General features: G+C 43.1%; 1 protein-coding gene across 1 annotated transcript in view; it reads left to right on the top strand.

The window, feature by feature from the left end:
- Positions 1-16,200, top strand: part of CAMK1D (calcium/calmodulin dependent protein kinase ID) — a 229,498-nt gene that overhangs the window by 145,075 nt on the left and 68,223 nt on the right. The window contains exon 3 of the mRNA XM_081212178.1: positions 13,708-13,782. Within this exon, the coding sequence (XP_081068304.1) occupies positions 13,708-13,782 (75 nt within the window). The remainder of the gene's footprint in view (positions 1-13,707; positions 13,783-16,200) is intronic.

Below are 16,200 nucleotides of genomic sequence, written 5' to 3'. Positions count from 1 at the left end.
TACTCTTCAGTAACATATATAGAGATGCTGCGTCTGGTTGTGGCCAAGTTGTGGTGACATACTGTGCTGTGGAAACACAGTTCATTGCAATGAGTGCTCCCTGTTCTGCACATCATCTCTGCCTGTGGGGCAGCCTCTCCACCTCAGTTTGAAGCAAAAAAGCAGTTTGAAGCAAAAGCCTCTTGCATATGCAGACTCATTCTTGTCCATGTAATTATTTGAAGATTTTACCTTTCAGCTTCACACATGCCTCCTATCAATATGAGTTCATGGTGAAGGTCTGCACATCGGTTTTCTACTGGTTAAACTACAACACAGTTTGGGGACTCAGTGATCAAACATTTCATTTATGAAGTTATTCACACATACATTTGGTTATTTGATTATTTTTTAAAATGTTTTACTATAAACATACCAAAAAAACATGAGCAGATATATACAAAGCATTAAAAAAATGCACTGGAATACATTAAAATCTTTCAAAATACAGAATTCAAGAGTACCTTTCTCCCTAAAAGTAAGTAAATATTTATTATAAAAAGGTTTACTCAATTCATAATTTGACAATTATTTGTTCTTTAAGTTCAATAGCTTCATTTCCATTAAGTTAATATAATGACTATGAACAGCCACAAGAGGAATAGAAATTGTCACTGGAGTCCATATTTCACAAATGTTTTGATTGTTGTTTTCTCTCTCTCTTAGATTTATTATTATTATTATTATTATTATTATTATTATTATTATTATTATTATTATTAAAGATTTCTTAATTTACAAAAATACGTGCATTGTCCCTTTTTTCAAGTTGTGTTTTCTACAGATCAGTATCATTTGTTGTGAGACGTTAGTGTTGCATACAGTGTTAGGTTAGGAAGAAAAGAGGGGGATTTAGACCACATTCTAGTCCATTGGGTGGGGTTTATTTCATAGCCTATGGCGTCCTCCCATTGTTTTTTGATTACGTCAAGGGGGTTTGTGGGGTTTTGGAGCAGTGTTTTGTATATTGTGGATGCCACCCCCTTGCTGTGTCCCTCTGGGGTGAGGAGGAGGTTTCCGAAGGTTGTCAAGGGCCTGGTTGCTGCTGGCTTTACTAGTGGATTGTTTAAGAAGGCATGCAGTTGGCAGTGTGTTAGCCAGGGCATTTGGGTGTCCCTTGTTTGTCTTGTATTTCTTGTGTCAATGTGGGTTTGCTATTTTTGTAGAAGTCTGCTAGGGGGGATAAGCCTTTGGCTTGTCAGGTTTTTACCTGGAAGTTTTGTGCTGCGTGGTGGAATAGTAGGTGGTGAGCCCAGGGGGTTTAGTGGGGATGGGGTTGGGGACAGTTTGCCTGCTTCTTTCTTCCATTCTTTAAGCATGGTCTGTGTTAACCTGTTTAGTGATGTGGGAGTTTTCCTTTGTTTGGGAGGAATGGGCTTCCTGTGGTGGGGGTATTTTCAATTGTGTCTCTCTCCAGGTGTACCCATTGTTTTGTCTTGTCTTCTAGAATGTAGCGTACTTGCTTGGCGATGTAATATGATTCTATGTTGGGGATTCCCCATCCTCCTCCTGAAGAGGGGAGGTGCAGGTATTTGGGGCTTATTCTTGCCTTTTTGTGTGAGAAGATGTTGTCAGCATTTTGATAAATAGCTAATTAATGTTTTAAAACTCCACATTTTCCTTAGTGCAATTTCTTGGGTCTGTCGGAAGAGTTCCAAAACTAAATGCAGCATTTGTATACAGTTTTTATATACAGTGAATTACAAGGTTGTTTGGAAGATAAACAAGTTATACATGTGACTTCTCATCCAGTGTTACTCTACTGAATGTGTGAGCTATTTCCATGGAGGGGGGAAAATACTGTGATAGATTTGTTATCAAGGAAATCACAGGTGAGTATCTGTGGGCTCATTTTTACATACTACTTTTTCATTAGAAATAAGCTCCAAATATATGACTGTACAATATTAAACTCAGGGCCCTGTATCAAAAAGCATCTGTAAGTCTCAGGAGCGGAAGAGCTTCCTCAGTGTGTGAAACAAGACACCTTCCCCACTTGCCTTTCAGGAGAGACATGGCTGCCAGAATGGCTTCCAGAATGGCTTTTTGAATTTTAGTGATATTGATGCTGCATTTTATGTTCTACTTTATGCTGTTTTTAAGTCACATTTTAATCAATGTTTATATTTGCTGTTAGCTGCCCTGAGCCTGGTTTTTAAACTGGGAAGGGTGGGGTATAAATATTTTTTTAAATTTTTTTTATTATTATTATTCCTAGGACATGGTGCCAGTTAAGCATCAGACAGCAGATGCAGAACTTCATGAACAACCTTCCTCAGTCAGTCAGAGATTCATGGAGGAAGTGTTATGTCAAAAGAGACAGAACACTTCTTTTAAGTGGACTTTCACTCCAAAATCCTGTTTCAGCTTTCCTCATGACAACAAGGACCCCAACCTGGTGCCCTCCAGATGTTCTGGACTGCAGCTCCCATCACCCCACGGCCATTGGCCCTGCTGACTGGGGCTGATGGGAGTTGGAGTCCAACATCAGCTGGAGGGAGGGCACTGGTTGGAGAAGGCCGGGCTAAGGGATCAGCAGTTTAAGGCTGCAAGGCAGCTTCAGACACTCAGCCAACGCAAAACGTTTTCATTGTGGAAAGTACAAAATAGGGACAGTCCTCTAGCTGGGATGCCCTGTCTAATTTTACCTCTCTATAGCCACAGACTATAGAATATGTTTATTTGCCTTTGAAAAGTCAGGTATAGCTTTGTGCTGGTTTAACAGAAACAGGTAGCCTAGGAACAAGGTTGTGTTCTGCTTTGCATACTCAAAAACAAACACACCTCTAATTATTTCTTGATTGATTTATTTCACATGTGGGGATGCAGAAGCAAATAATTGCATTGGGTGCCACACCCAAACCAGAAGATGACAGAAGAAAAATGTTTCCTACTGTATCATCTAATAACCTGGCTGTTGCACCTAGCCACCTTTGATAGCATGGGATTGTTTTTCTTAGCACTCTTTTTATTTATCCAGAATCATTACTCATGTGCCACCTAAGCAAGTTTACTCCCTCTTTGATTTCATAGTTCTTTTCTTCTGTTTTCTGTTTTCATTTTATTTTCTTGCAGGGCTGTGGGTTGGCATCTTAAAGATGTCTGTAGAAATGGATGTATATATTTCACAAATAGATACTCTGCGCCATCCAGGCCACGTTGCTCTTTTAAGGCTTCAATTCTGCCTTTAATTGAGCTTTGACCATTCCATCACTGAGTCATCTAGGGCCCAGTTTACAAAAATGGTGATTTCAAGAAGAATACTGTGGCCTAGGTCTCATCCTTCCAGGGATTATATATCAGTGGTAGGCATGGCCAGAGGTAAAAATGGACTGGTCAACAGATGTGATTCTTGGGCTATATTCAAGCCATGCAGAATTCAGATATTGCTACAGATACATCTCTCCATCCTGGCAAGTAAGAGGTATTATCACAGGTCAAGGACATATTCCAGCCAGGTAGAAGCACTCAAGGAACAGGTGGACCAGGGCCACTGAGGAACATGGCATGAGACGGGCCTGGGAAGAGCTCAAGGGCTGGACAGAGAGGCCTGAGTGTCTGATAGAGAGGCCTGAGGGGTTGAGGTTCCCCACTCCTCTTGTAAAGGCATGCGCTAAAGCCTCAGGATCCAAATGTTCATCTCTTTATTCCTCATGTGCATCTCCCAAAGGTATATCCAGTGTTTTAATAACAATATTTGTGACTGAAATTACAATCTCATAATCTTATACTCTCAGCTGAAATGCCAGTGTGCATAAAGGTCTGAGAGAATAAATATCACCCCGTAGACATAATAACCAACAAATAAACACTGGGGGAAAATCTTTGAAATTCCTCTTGGGAATCTTGTCCCAGGGGATGTAATTATTAGTTTATACCTCATTTTGAGGGTGATTCAAGTCATTTTGAATTACTGTTGCTGCTGCTTTTTCTTTTATAGTGCCGGTGAAACGGATTGCCCAAACCATAATATCTCCGGAAATTGAATCAATCAAAATTATGTCATGTGATGTAGTATGGATTTTTTTAAAAAAACAAAACACCCAGCAACGCTTCACACATTCCTCTCTCATCCTGCCATGTTTTAATTACAGTCATTGGTTCCAGGAGATTCGCCATAGCCATTGAGCCAATTCAAATGTGCAGGAATAGCACAAGGTGCAGCAATTCTACATTGACTGCATCACTTCCAAAATATGGTAGAACAATTATTGCATGCTTGAATGCTTCCCCATTGAAATAACTAGGAAAGCTAGGAGGCCGAGGAGAAAGCTAAGCTCCAGCATACTGTGTTTCCATGTGCAGAGTACGTTTCTTAAAATAGGGAAGCATTCAATGCACATTTCCACCACCTGTGCTGTGAAAAGGTCCACTTCAGAAGGGGATTTCTCCGTTGCTCTTTTTAACTTGTTCCTTAGTATTATTTATGGAGATTTGCGGATCTAGACAGACACACGATGTCCTACTTTTTACGTTCATAATGTGTTATTACCTTGTCTTTTATATCAGTTACTTTTTAATTGTTTTATGTTGCTGTATCAATGGAACACTGCTCATATGTCCCTATGTAGCATTTTACCTTTTTTGTTACGGCATTCAAACTCCACACCCCCACACCCCCCCATGGTATTTGAGGGGAGGTGAAAGACTGACAGATGACAAAGGGCAGGGAGGGAAGAAGAATTAAAATGTGAAACCCGAGGGCGGAGCAGAGCAACCAGTGATCAGCAGGGAAAGAAACAGCATTTTGGAAAATGGTGTAACTAGGTATGACTTACATTTGATGGGGGGAAAACAAGGTAAAATGTTTTAATTAACAATTTTGCCCTGTGATGTTTTAGAATAGCATTTCTAATAGGGGGAAATAACATTAAACAGGTCAGTGTAGATCCAGTCCTGGTCATCATGCCAAACGTGTTTCTTCCTCTTGGGCAGTTCGCCTTTGTTCTGATCTCCAGGCCCCTTAGCCTGCTTGTTTGAAAGTTTTGTATACTGTGTCAGATTTGTACTACAAACATGAGAGAGAGAGAGAGAGAGAGAGAGAGAGAGAGAGAGAGAGAGAGAAAGGGGTGGGGAAATCATTTCACATTCATAATAAGTTTTTACTCTGTGCAATAGAAAGGCTTGCGGAGGAATGACCTATGACCTATCAGTTAAAAAATGTTTTAAAATTTCCTCAAGCTGGACTGTTGTTTTATGTTTTTAATGTGTTCAAAGGCAGTAATAGTTTCCAGTGGATGTACCAAATTTCTTGCAGTTGTATTTGGTGCCTTTGTCTCCACAGCAACATGAAACCTGAAGAATTCAAGTTCTTGGAGAAACCTTTTCATTAAACCTCTCACTGGGCTACCAACTTCTTTTGGTTTCCCTCAAAATTCCTTCATGTTTTGCCTGAGGAGGAACCTCCAAACTGGCTTCAGATCCCACTTTAGGCAGTATTTCACGGGCAGCTTTACTCAGGCTCAAGGAAACCCCAAGGTGTAGAGAAGTCAAACAAATAATTTGGAACTACTACCCTCAATGCCGGTTGTTGAGGGGTGACAAACTGGAACAGTGAACAGAGGCACTCCAGACTGCAGCCTTGGGTTGCAGCAGAACAGTAAGGTAAAAGCATTGGCTGGTTCTGGCTAAAGGCATTTCTGCACTTTTTATAATATGAATCCTAGTTGTCAGTGTGCAAAAAATGAGTTAAGAAGCAGAATCAAAAGGAGACGGTGCCTGGAGACAGTGGAGGTAAGCCTCCAGTTGCCTTAATCACAGATTTCAGCCAATTTGTCATCTCAGCAAGAGCAGTTTTCTTTTTCCATTTAGCCCGTGTGCCTAATATTTCAGGGTCCACTGCACAGACACCCTAACTCCCATGAGCAAATGCTCACAAATGGAAATTTAAAGACATTTCTTGACAAGCCACAATTACAGAGAGCTGGAACAAAATAAGAACTTTGGAGATTAGCAGCCTTCATTACAGGGGATTGTGTCAGGTGGCAAGAAATAGTATTCTGTATAACAATGGTGGAGAATACCGTATTTTTCGTCCCATAAGACGCACCTAGTTTTTTTGGGGGGGAGAATAAAGAAAAAAAATATTATTTCCCCCCCAGGCTCAGCCCCCAGAACAGGCTGCTGCCTGCAAGCCTTGCGAGCCTGGCGCGCAAGGCGTGCCGACATCTGCCTGAAGCACAGGGCGGGCTCCGCAGCTTGCCCCATGCTTCAGGCTGCAGGCTGCCGCCCCAAGCCTTGCGCGCCTGGCGGGACCTCCTGCAGGGCGCGCGAGGCTTGTGGACATCTGCCCGAAGCATGGGGCAGGCTCCACAGCTCGCCCCGTGCTTCAGGCTGCAGGCTGCTGCCCGCAAGCCTTGCATGCCCGGCGGGACCTCCCACCAGGCGCGCGAGGCTTGCGCAGAGCTTCCTGAGGCCTGGAGAGCGAGAGGGGTCGGTGCGCACTGACGCCTCTTGCTCTCCAGGCTTCAGCGAAAGTCTGCATTCGCCCCATAGGACGCACACACATTTCCCCTTCATTTTTGGAGGGGGGAAAGTGCGTCATATAGGGCGAAAAATACGGTATTTAATAAAAGCCAACTCACGAAGGAAGAGAAATCCACAGCCTAAGCTGGATAAACAAAAACCCCTCCCAAATGTAGCAGGTGAAATAAAATGTGCTGAGTCACAATTAGATTGGTGAAGGATTTGCTTAATTTAAGAGTATTTTAACAGCTTGTGCCAAAAAATGCAATGTTGCCAAATCTAAAACCTCTTTCATTATTATCTTAGAAGTGTGTTTATATATGTCAAAATAATGAATGATAGCTTCAAATCTACAAATCTACTTCCCTCAAATTCTGTACTGAATATGTAAATCATAGTTCTGCACCTTCATTTTTCACCAGAGCAATAAAGCAGATCACATTTATATTAGTCACATGCCTGATTGGTCTAGTGCTAATTGTGTTTCTTTCTTCACGCCCTCAAACCCTCTCTCTGATGGAGAGGAATGGGTCTTTTCCTTTTTTGTTTTTGCTTTTCCTATGAATATATTTTACCTATGCTGAAATAAAAGATTCCACAAATTTGAAAACTTGGCAAACTGATTTTATTGAACCCCCCTCCCCCCTGTGGTGTGCCGGAGGTGGCACTCGAGCGCCATACGGACGGCGGTGGGATCTCTCTGCCGCCCCCAACCCCCCGCCCCGGGTGCTGGTTGGCCTTCCTTCGCCCCTGCTTCTGTGCCCCCTAAATCTGCTCTGTATTTCTGAACCTTCCCACATTCAGCTTCACTGAGTGCCCACAAATTCTAGTGTTATGAGAGAGGGGCGGGAACGTGCATGCAGCCAGTCCTCAAGAGGGTGGCTGAAGTTTCCCATTACCGCAACATTTCTTATTTGGATGCAGCCTTGCTTCCTCCATCCCTCATCTCCCTGAGCATTTTGATGAGGGAGACAAGAGCAAGTACTAAATGGCTCTAGAGGACTGGTATCACCACTGACAACGATTCTGTGGAGGACATTGTGGGATGGGTGCTCCTCATGCACACAAAAGTTGTATCAAAATGCCAGCCTGTACTTCTTCCCATCATTTAATCCAGATTTATCCTTTCTGGGGGAAGTCTGCTAATTATTATTTTTTAAACCAAAAACCTGTTGTCAGTGACCCTGAAATATTTGCCACCTTTTAACTCCTTTTAACCTTGCCATACAGCCCTTGTAGGGTATTGTTAACATGTCTTTGTCTTTGTAGTCGGTTGATGATGAACATCTTGCATGCCCAGCGGTCCATCAGCCTGTCTTATTTCATTAAGAGAGAGATAGAAATCACATAGTTTATTAATACAACATCCATTCTTAGTTATAGCATGATTTCTTGGCTCACCAAAGGGGGAGATGATTTTATCAAAGGACCCTCTGCGCACCAGTTCCAGTGCAGAGTGCAGCACTGGCTCATTTGGGGCTTCCTTTAATAACTACCTTTCATTCTCAATACCTTAAACTAATGAGATGGAACGGTTAGGAAAAAATGAGTCACTATGCGTGAATTACAAGTGTGACTTAGATGCATAAAATATAGCAAAGCTCCAGAACCGTGTTCTGCATTTTTGACCAATAGCTGAAAAAGTCACTGAGAGGATGGGAAATTAATTCTTTGCCAGGTAAACCACTGAGCGTCTTGGGCTTGCTGATCAGAAGGCTGATGGTTCACATTCTTTCAGTGGTGTAGCGTGGGGGGTGCAGGGGGCCCCGGCCGCACCGGGCGCAACATCTGGGGGTTAGGGTTAGGGGGCGCAAATCCACGGGTTAGGGGGCGCAAATCCACGGGTTAGGGGGCACAAATTACTTGCCTTGCCCCGGGTGCTGACAACCCACGCTACGCCACTGCATTCTTTACTTTCTTCACTGCCACTCCTTCCTACTTCTCATGAACAGAATCTAGATCTCAAAGGTTCAAGTAAGGCCACCATTCTCCTTTCTCGAAAATATACGTCTGCTTCATGGCCGTCAAATAACACCTGCTTCCACCAAAGTGAGCCTAATTGCCCAAAGAGTTAATACTGTCCTGCTGGTTATAACTCTGATTATTTCACATGATAAATGCTTTGTTGTTTTACATAATGTCTTGTTCATTATTAAATAAATAAATAAGGCAAATGCCTCCATAAAACAGCTTAAAATATAGCCAAACTAATATCAATGCATTGTAAACAAACATCATAAAAGCAATGTAAAAATATATACCACATTGGAATAATGTAGCATAACAGCTGCATTTGAAAGAAAAGATGGATAAACATCATTTTAGTATTGTGAGAGGCTGAGAACAAGGGAGAAAGGGCAGAATCATCTGAGGGAGCAGGACACCTGCTTTGTCTTACGTAATGGATCATCATAAAAACCAAGTACAGTGGTACCTCAGGTTAAGTCTTTAATTCGTTCCGGAGGTCCGTTCTTAACCTGAAACTGTTCTTAACCTGAAGCACCACTTTAGCTAATGGGGCCTCCCACTGCCGCTGCGCCATCGGAGCAGGATTTCTGTTCTCATCCTGAAGCTCTGTTTCTGCGTTAGCGGAGTCTGTAACCTGAAGCGTATGTAACCTGTTCTTCACAGCGATTCATGTTCAAGTCAACAAAGTACGAGTCAACTAGCTTTGGGGAATCTTGTGGATGCTGGGCATCAGATAAGTCTACTGTATATTGTTTAGAAAAGAAAATCTACTTGATCTGTTTATGAAACACTTCATTTATGAAACACATCATTTGCTTGTTTCCCCCGATTCACTTGCAGTCTTTGTAGTCAGCATCAGGCAAGATATATTTTGATATGTCTGCAAATCTTTTGAAATAATTCCTCAGAGGTGTAAGTCATTGGTTGTCCACCCATGTGCCGTGGCACCCTGGGGTGACTTGAACATTCAGGGGAGCCAGCAGCTTTAACTTGTAGGCCATTATCTTCCGGCCTCTCTCTCTCCTGCCCACCCCTCAGCGGCCATCCTTCCTCCTCCTCCTCCTCCTCCTCGCTGCCTCCCAGACACGTTCCAGATTCCGCATCTCTCTCCCCCCTCCCCACCACTCTCCATTTCTTATGTAGAGGCTCCTTCCAGGAGCTCAGGGCAATGTAGAGTGCAAGTACATCCCGTGGAAGCGGGAAGTTAATGTTCAGGTAAGCGAGCAATTTCTGATGTCATTTTATTTTTGATACTTTCTATTTGGAGTGGTTAATTGCTTCCATTTTTCAAAAGGTCACAAAAGACACCTGAAATAAAACAGCAAAAAAAAAAAAGGTAGGAAAGCACTTTTGCAAGACTGTTTATCTTCTTAAAATCTTTGCCCCCCACACAAACAAAAATCCTTCCCAGCTTCAATAACTAACAGTTCCTTAGTTTTACATGGAGGGATTGAGAAATGGAAGAAAATAGCAAAGCATTTTGATGGGGGATGTAAAAATAACCCTGAAAGTGGGGAGTGTCTTCTGTGTTTCCCTCCCCCCTCTTCTGCTCTACTCTCCCCCAGGCAACCCCCTCAACAGTCACCCAGCTTTATGGAGTCAGGGAGAATGTTGCAGAAAGGACCGTGTCTGCATGTGTGTTTCTTGCTTTCCTTCCCCACAATGACAACATATTTCTGCTTCTGATCTTAATCTTGTTTTGCCCTCTCCACCCCCATGTGCTGCCATGTGGAATGTGCCAGCTTGGTTTTGCAGAGCCGTGGCGTTGCTTGGGTTCCCGTTAACATGTGCAGTCCCACTTACTGTTGTTGTCAGGCCCAGACCGGGGGGGGGGGGCATATGGGCCCCTTGGCCCGGGCCTCCGATTCCAAAGGGGGCCTTGGTTAGCATATTCACAACATTTTAAAATGTAAATACTTAAAATAATCCTTTTCCCTAAGTATTTTTAAAAAGCTTTATATGCTTATCTGTCTTTATATGCAGATACGTTTCAAGCCTTGAAATAAAATTATTTGTCAGCATAACTTTTGTGAAAATTATTTATATACTTACTTATTTATAAGACTTCAGTTATCCCCAGGGTAAAAAAAGGGGGGGCACATTATCTCCCTGGGCTGGGCCTCTGCCTGGCTCTGCAAGGCCCTGGTTGTTGTTGATGTTTAGTCGTTTAGTCGTGTCCGACGCTTCGTGACCCCCTGGACCAGAGCACGCCAGGCGCTCCTGTCTTCCACTGCCTCAAACTCATGTTTGTAGCTTCGAGAACACTGTCCCACCATCTCGTCCTCTGTCGTCCCCTTCTCCTTGTGCCTCAATCTTTCCCAGCATCAGGGTCTTTTCCAGGGAGTCTTCTCTTCTCATGAGGTGGCCAAAGTATTGGAGCCTCAGCTTCAGGATCTGTCCTTCCAGTGAGCACTCAGGACTGATTTCCTTAAGAATGGAGAGGTTTGATCTTTTTGCAGTCCATGGGACTCTCAAGAGTCTCCTCCAGCACCAGAATTCAAAAGCATCCATTCTTCGGCGATCAGCCTTCTTTATGGTCCAGCTCTCACTTCCATACATCACCACTGGGGAAAACCATAGCTTTTACTATACGGACCTTTGTAGGCCAGGTGATGTCTCTGCTTTTTAAGATGCTGTCTAGGTTTGTCATTGCTTTTCTCCCAAGAAGCAGGCGTCTTTTAATTTCGTGACTGCTGTCACCATCTGCAGTGATCATGGAGCCCAAGAAAGTAAAATCTCTCACTGCCTCCCACGTATACATGCGCCAAAAGCACTGCAAGAAAGGGGCAGGGCAGAAGGGGGTGGGGGGGAAGGGGGTGGGGTGGCAGCAGAGGGGGAAACCCCACTTACACATGTCCCGTAATAGAACCCAGTGGAAGTGGCTCCCACAGGGGAGCTGCAGAAAGAACGTGATTGGTCAAGGGATTCGTGGACTCAAGAATGTTGAAAACCACTGGCGTTAGTGGTCTGCTAATGATTGACAGAGGTCTGCACGTGTTTTCAAATCCAGTTCTTTTTTTCCTTTCCTTTTTTTTTGAGAGGGAGAGTGAGAGCTTGACTTCTGCAGAGAAGGTGTTGTAAAATTTCATTCTATTTTCTACAGCTACACTTTCTAATGCATCCACAATCTTTGAGTAGGACTCCAGAATTGCACTTGTTTCCTCTGCACATGCTTCTCAGAAAGTATTATAAAGATATTTCAATATCTGGTCGTTGCTAAAATATGGTTTTCCCTATGATGACTAATGCTTTTTAAAAAAAAATATCAGTTGTCAGATTCAGAAATTCAGAGCTGCCCTAGGCATGGGCTTAGTCTGCCTATTGGGTAATCCAGCAGTGTGCTGGCCCCAAGCATGAAATTAAAGCAGTTTTCAGGTTAACCTGACATTTCAGGTTATCCTTAGTTAGTGTTCAGCTCACTAGTTACAGAAGGCCAACCAAACTTTAGGAATTCCCTATTATCTGATTATGTCTATTATTTACAGTGGAATTGGCATGTTTTAGCTTTTTACACTTAATTGTTCAGTATCTCTCTCTTACTCAGTTTCTCCGGTTTGTCTTAATTAACATTCTGTTGTTTACAGCTAAATGGTTTTTCGCTTTGGGTTTAATGCAAATTAATTGTGCACACTGGAAATTGTTTGGAATTGCTTAAGTAGTAATCCCAGAGAGGATTTGCATTTGAGGAGCTAATTAGATGGCGGTTTGTGGTTTCTCTCTTTTAAAAAGTCATCACCTAAACACCAAGGACTTCTGAACCATGTGGATCTGTTCTAGTGGTTACCTGTATGTTTGTTCAAGCTGTTAAAATGTTTTAAAATGTGGTTTCTTTATTAAGATAATGAGACCATTTGCAAGTTCATTTAAATGACATTTTAAAAGAAGTGTTTAATTTCCTCCACATTTGTATGCTGCAAAGAATGGTTACTTCATGTTTACAAAGTGACATATGCAAACTGCTGTGTTATATAATATTATATTCTGTACAATCCTATATGTTATTTCTGACCCTGGCCAACACCAGCCAGCAGAAGCACAAGATTCTAATTCTGTTGCCTGCCATATTTTCCATCCACTGACCAATTATATGTTGTCATTCATATCTTCTATGAATGTTTCTAGCCTGTTTCTAAACTTATTTAATTTCTTTTTTTTTAATTGCATGTATACTCCAGCTTTTTCTCCAGTGAGCTCAAGGTGGCACACATGCTTTCCTCCTCGTTTAATCCTCACAACAACTCTCTGGTGTAGCTCAGGCTGAATGGCAGCGACTGGCCCAAGGTCACCCAGTAAGCTCCATGGCTGAATGGCGCTTTGAAACCTGGGTTCCTAGAGCCTCGTCTGACATAACAGCTATACCACACTGGCATGCCCCCTTGGTTATAAAAATATTGTTTCCCATTAATTCTGATTGAATATATTTCCACAGCACAGACATAGGCACTATAAAAATAGGCATAGGTATAGATATATCCAGCAAAAGCGAAATATTTTTAAGATTTCTGCAAGAGCTGGTTAACAATAACTTTCCCGCTGATAAAAATGCTTGATTTTGGCTTGATCATACTTCTATATTTTTGCCTTGCTTGAAAAAACAGCCCTTGTTACTCATGAATAAGCTAAAGCTTGGAACCCTGCACATAGAAAATGAGCAAAGAGATAGGATCACAGCGATATGATGCTCAGAATAATTAAAGTGACAATCTTGCAGCAAAGGCTGGATCACAGCCAGCTCTGTTGTAGCTTCACCCACCATGATGGAGCAGTGGTTTGTGAGGGGAGGTGGAAGTATGGGGGAGGAAAGGAGAGGACCTGGGGGTGGCAGTGACTGCCCCAGCCCTGTGCCACTCCGTGAAGTGCTATTGCAACAAGGAGGATGCAGTGGCTTCCTCCCCGCCCCCCCCCCCGCCAAACCATTGGTGCCATCATGCATCAATTGTGCTATTGAATTTGTCTGGAGTTTGCTGTGGATGTGCACACTTGCAGCAAAGGGGCAATGCACTTTATCCCAGTATAAGTATACTGCCCTTATCCAAAGGGCCGTTCACAACATTTAACTCCTTCAAATGTGCATCTGTCATCTAGTCTACACAGACTTCATTTTAATTGAATTATCCTGAGACCACGAAGACTCTTGATGGTTTATGGCAATCTCGGCATTATTCTCGTTATGTGAACAGATTTCTCTTGGGCGCTTAACTTACCTTGTGGTGTTGCTTTTTATGTAACCTTCAGGATCAAGCATGAAAATATTGTTGCCCTGGAAGACATCTATGAGAGTCCAAACCACTTGTATCTGGTCATGCAACTGTAAGTATTGCTTATACTGTTTTTGTTTCTGTTAACCAAACAGAAATAGAAGGAGGACATCGAATTCCAGGAAATCGGGTCAAGTGTGCAAATTGTGCTAGTATTAGGAGCATGTTGAAATCTTATGGTTTCTCTTGCAATGTTCTAAATATGTTTTTATTGCTGTATTACTTCTTGTTTGCTGCCCTAGGCTCCTTTAGGAGGAAGAGTGGGATATACATTTAATTAATAAACAAATGACATTTGCATAGCTGTCAAGTGTCCCTTATTTGAAGGGACAGTCCCTTATTCCAGTGCCATGTCCCGCTGCTGTCCCTTATTGATGGATGTCCCTTAAATGTCCCTTAAATGATGTCCCTTAAATTTCAAAGGAAGCAGCTCCTCTCCCTCCCTCCCTGCCGGCCAGGGAGGAGGGAGGCTCCAACTGTGCTGCTTGGCTGTGTTGCTCACCCAATAAGAAGTCTAAGAACGACTGGGGGGTGGAGCTTGGAGGCCTTGTGTGTGGCTAGTTAATGCAAGCTGAGGGGGTTTTTGAATGCTGGACGCCATTTTGTTGCATGTGCTGCTGCAAACTTTGCAGTGCAAAGCCAGGCCGGGGAGCCATCTTTAGTTGAGGCTGCATAGGCCTTGTGGTGCATGTGATTCAGATTCTATTCAGTTGAACCTCTGGTTACAAAGTTGGTTGGACAGTGTTCTCGAAGCTACCAGCATGAGTTTGACCAGACTGCAGGAGGACAGGAAGACTGGAGTGCCCGGAACAGGTGAGGCTGCAGGTCCCTTATTTTGGCTCCTGGTCCCTTGTTTTCAAGGCTGCTGGTCCCTTGTTTTCAAATCTGTAAGTTGACAGCTATGGGGCAAGCTGGTCCTGCTCAGGACAGCTGAGTGCTGAGCTCACCCCTGAGACAGCCAGGCCAGGCCTTGGGCCTTAAGGGAATCACCTCAGTCATTGGCTGAAGTGGTTCTTAAAGTTCAGTATCACAACATCAAATAAAGTTGGTGCCTGTTTTATTCCACATCACTTCTTTCGACTCTACAGTGGTACCTCGGGTTAAGAACTTAATTCGTTCCGGAGGTCTGTTCTTAACCTGAAATTGTTCTAAACCTGAGGTACCACTTTAGCTAATGGGGCCTCCCGCTGCCGCCGTGCGATTTCTGTTCTCATCCTGAAGCAAAGTTCTTAACCTGAGGCACTATTTCTGGGTTAGTGGAGTCTGGAACCTGAAGCACCTGTAACCTGAAGCATCTGTAACCCGAGGTACCACTGTATTGCCATATACAATAACTACCTCTTTCACATACCCAGAGCTAAGAAATTCCTGGGACTGAAGCATAGTCTGTACTCTGAAACCTCCTCAAAAGTTCTCATTTAGGAAATGCTGCTGTCAGCCTAATAACTATAATCAATTAAACATGCACCATTTCCTCAGTTCAATCTAGGACAAAAGTGTTCATGTGTAATTTCTTGTTTCCTTGGAAACCATGACCTGTTGACACAAAAGTCATATGATGCTAGAGCCGGATGCCTACTTTATTGCCTCTCTGCCCAATTTGCCATTACGGTTCCTTTGCTTTGTTGTAGCTCATGAATTTTATTTGCTATTTCCATGCTGCACAAAGCAAACATGGAATTTTTCACTTATATTTAAGATACCACTTGTTTTTAGGTAGGTGCCTGCAAATTTGATTCAAAATGCAGGGCATATAATACAAAGCTACTGTATATTTTCTGGGGGTGGGTTTGAATGAAGATCTTAAAACCATTATACTTAGGCTTGTTTCACATAGTTTCCCCTGCACATGGTCTCTGCTTGCAGTGCTTACTCCAGTATTTTGGGAGGAGGCAGGGTTCAGGGAAGTCTCTTCCAATGAGCCCCACCTAACCTGCAAGCTCTCATAGTGCTTGAGGCCCAGCAAGTCTCCTCCACCACCATCCCTTGGTCTATGTGCACATGATTGCACAAGGAAAGCTTAGTGTGAGTTGAACTGTGCATAGATTCAGCTGGCAGCAGTTTTGACAGAACTGTCTCCCACCCGAATGTTGGAAGCCTCACAAAATAATAATAAATAATAAAATTTTGTCTATATCCTGCCCTCTCCAGCCAAAGCCGGGCTCAGAGTGGCTAACAACAGTAAAATAATACAACATTCTAAAATCATTTCATTATAAAATCAGTTCAAATCAAATTAATGGCAACTATTGGGTTAGAGTTCTATGAGGATTACAGAAGGAGAGGGTCAGACTGTGCCTTGGCCAAAGGCCTGGTGGAACAGCTCTGTCTTGCAGGCCCTGAGGAAAGATGTCAAGTCCCACAGGGCCCTAGTCTCTTGGGACTGAGCCTTCCACCAGATCGGAGCCACAGCCGAAAAAGCCCTGGCTCTGGTTGAGGCCAGCCTAACCTCCCTGTGGCCCGGGACCTC

Source organism: Podarcis bocagei (genome assembly GCF_964188305.1).
Source record: "Podarcis bocagei genome assembly, chromosome: 10".
In the NCBI taxonomy this organism is placed as follows: Eukaryota; Metazoa; Chordata; class Lepidosauria; order Squamata; family Lacertidae; genus Podarcis; species Podarcis bocagei.
The sequence above is the reverse complement of the archived record's forward strand: the minus strand, read 5'-3'. Positions and strand labels throughout refer to the sequence as shown.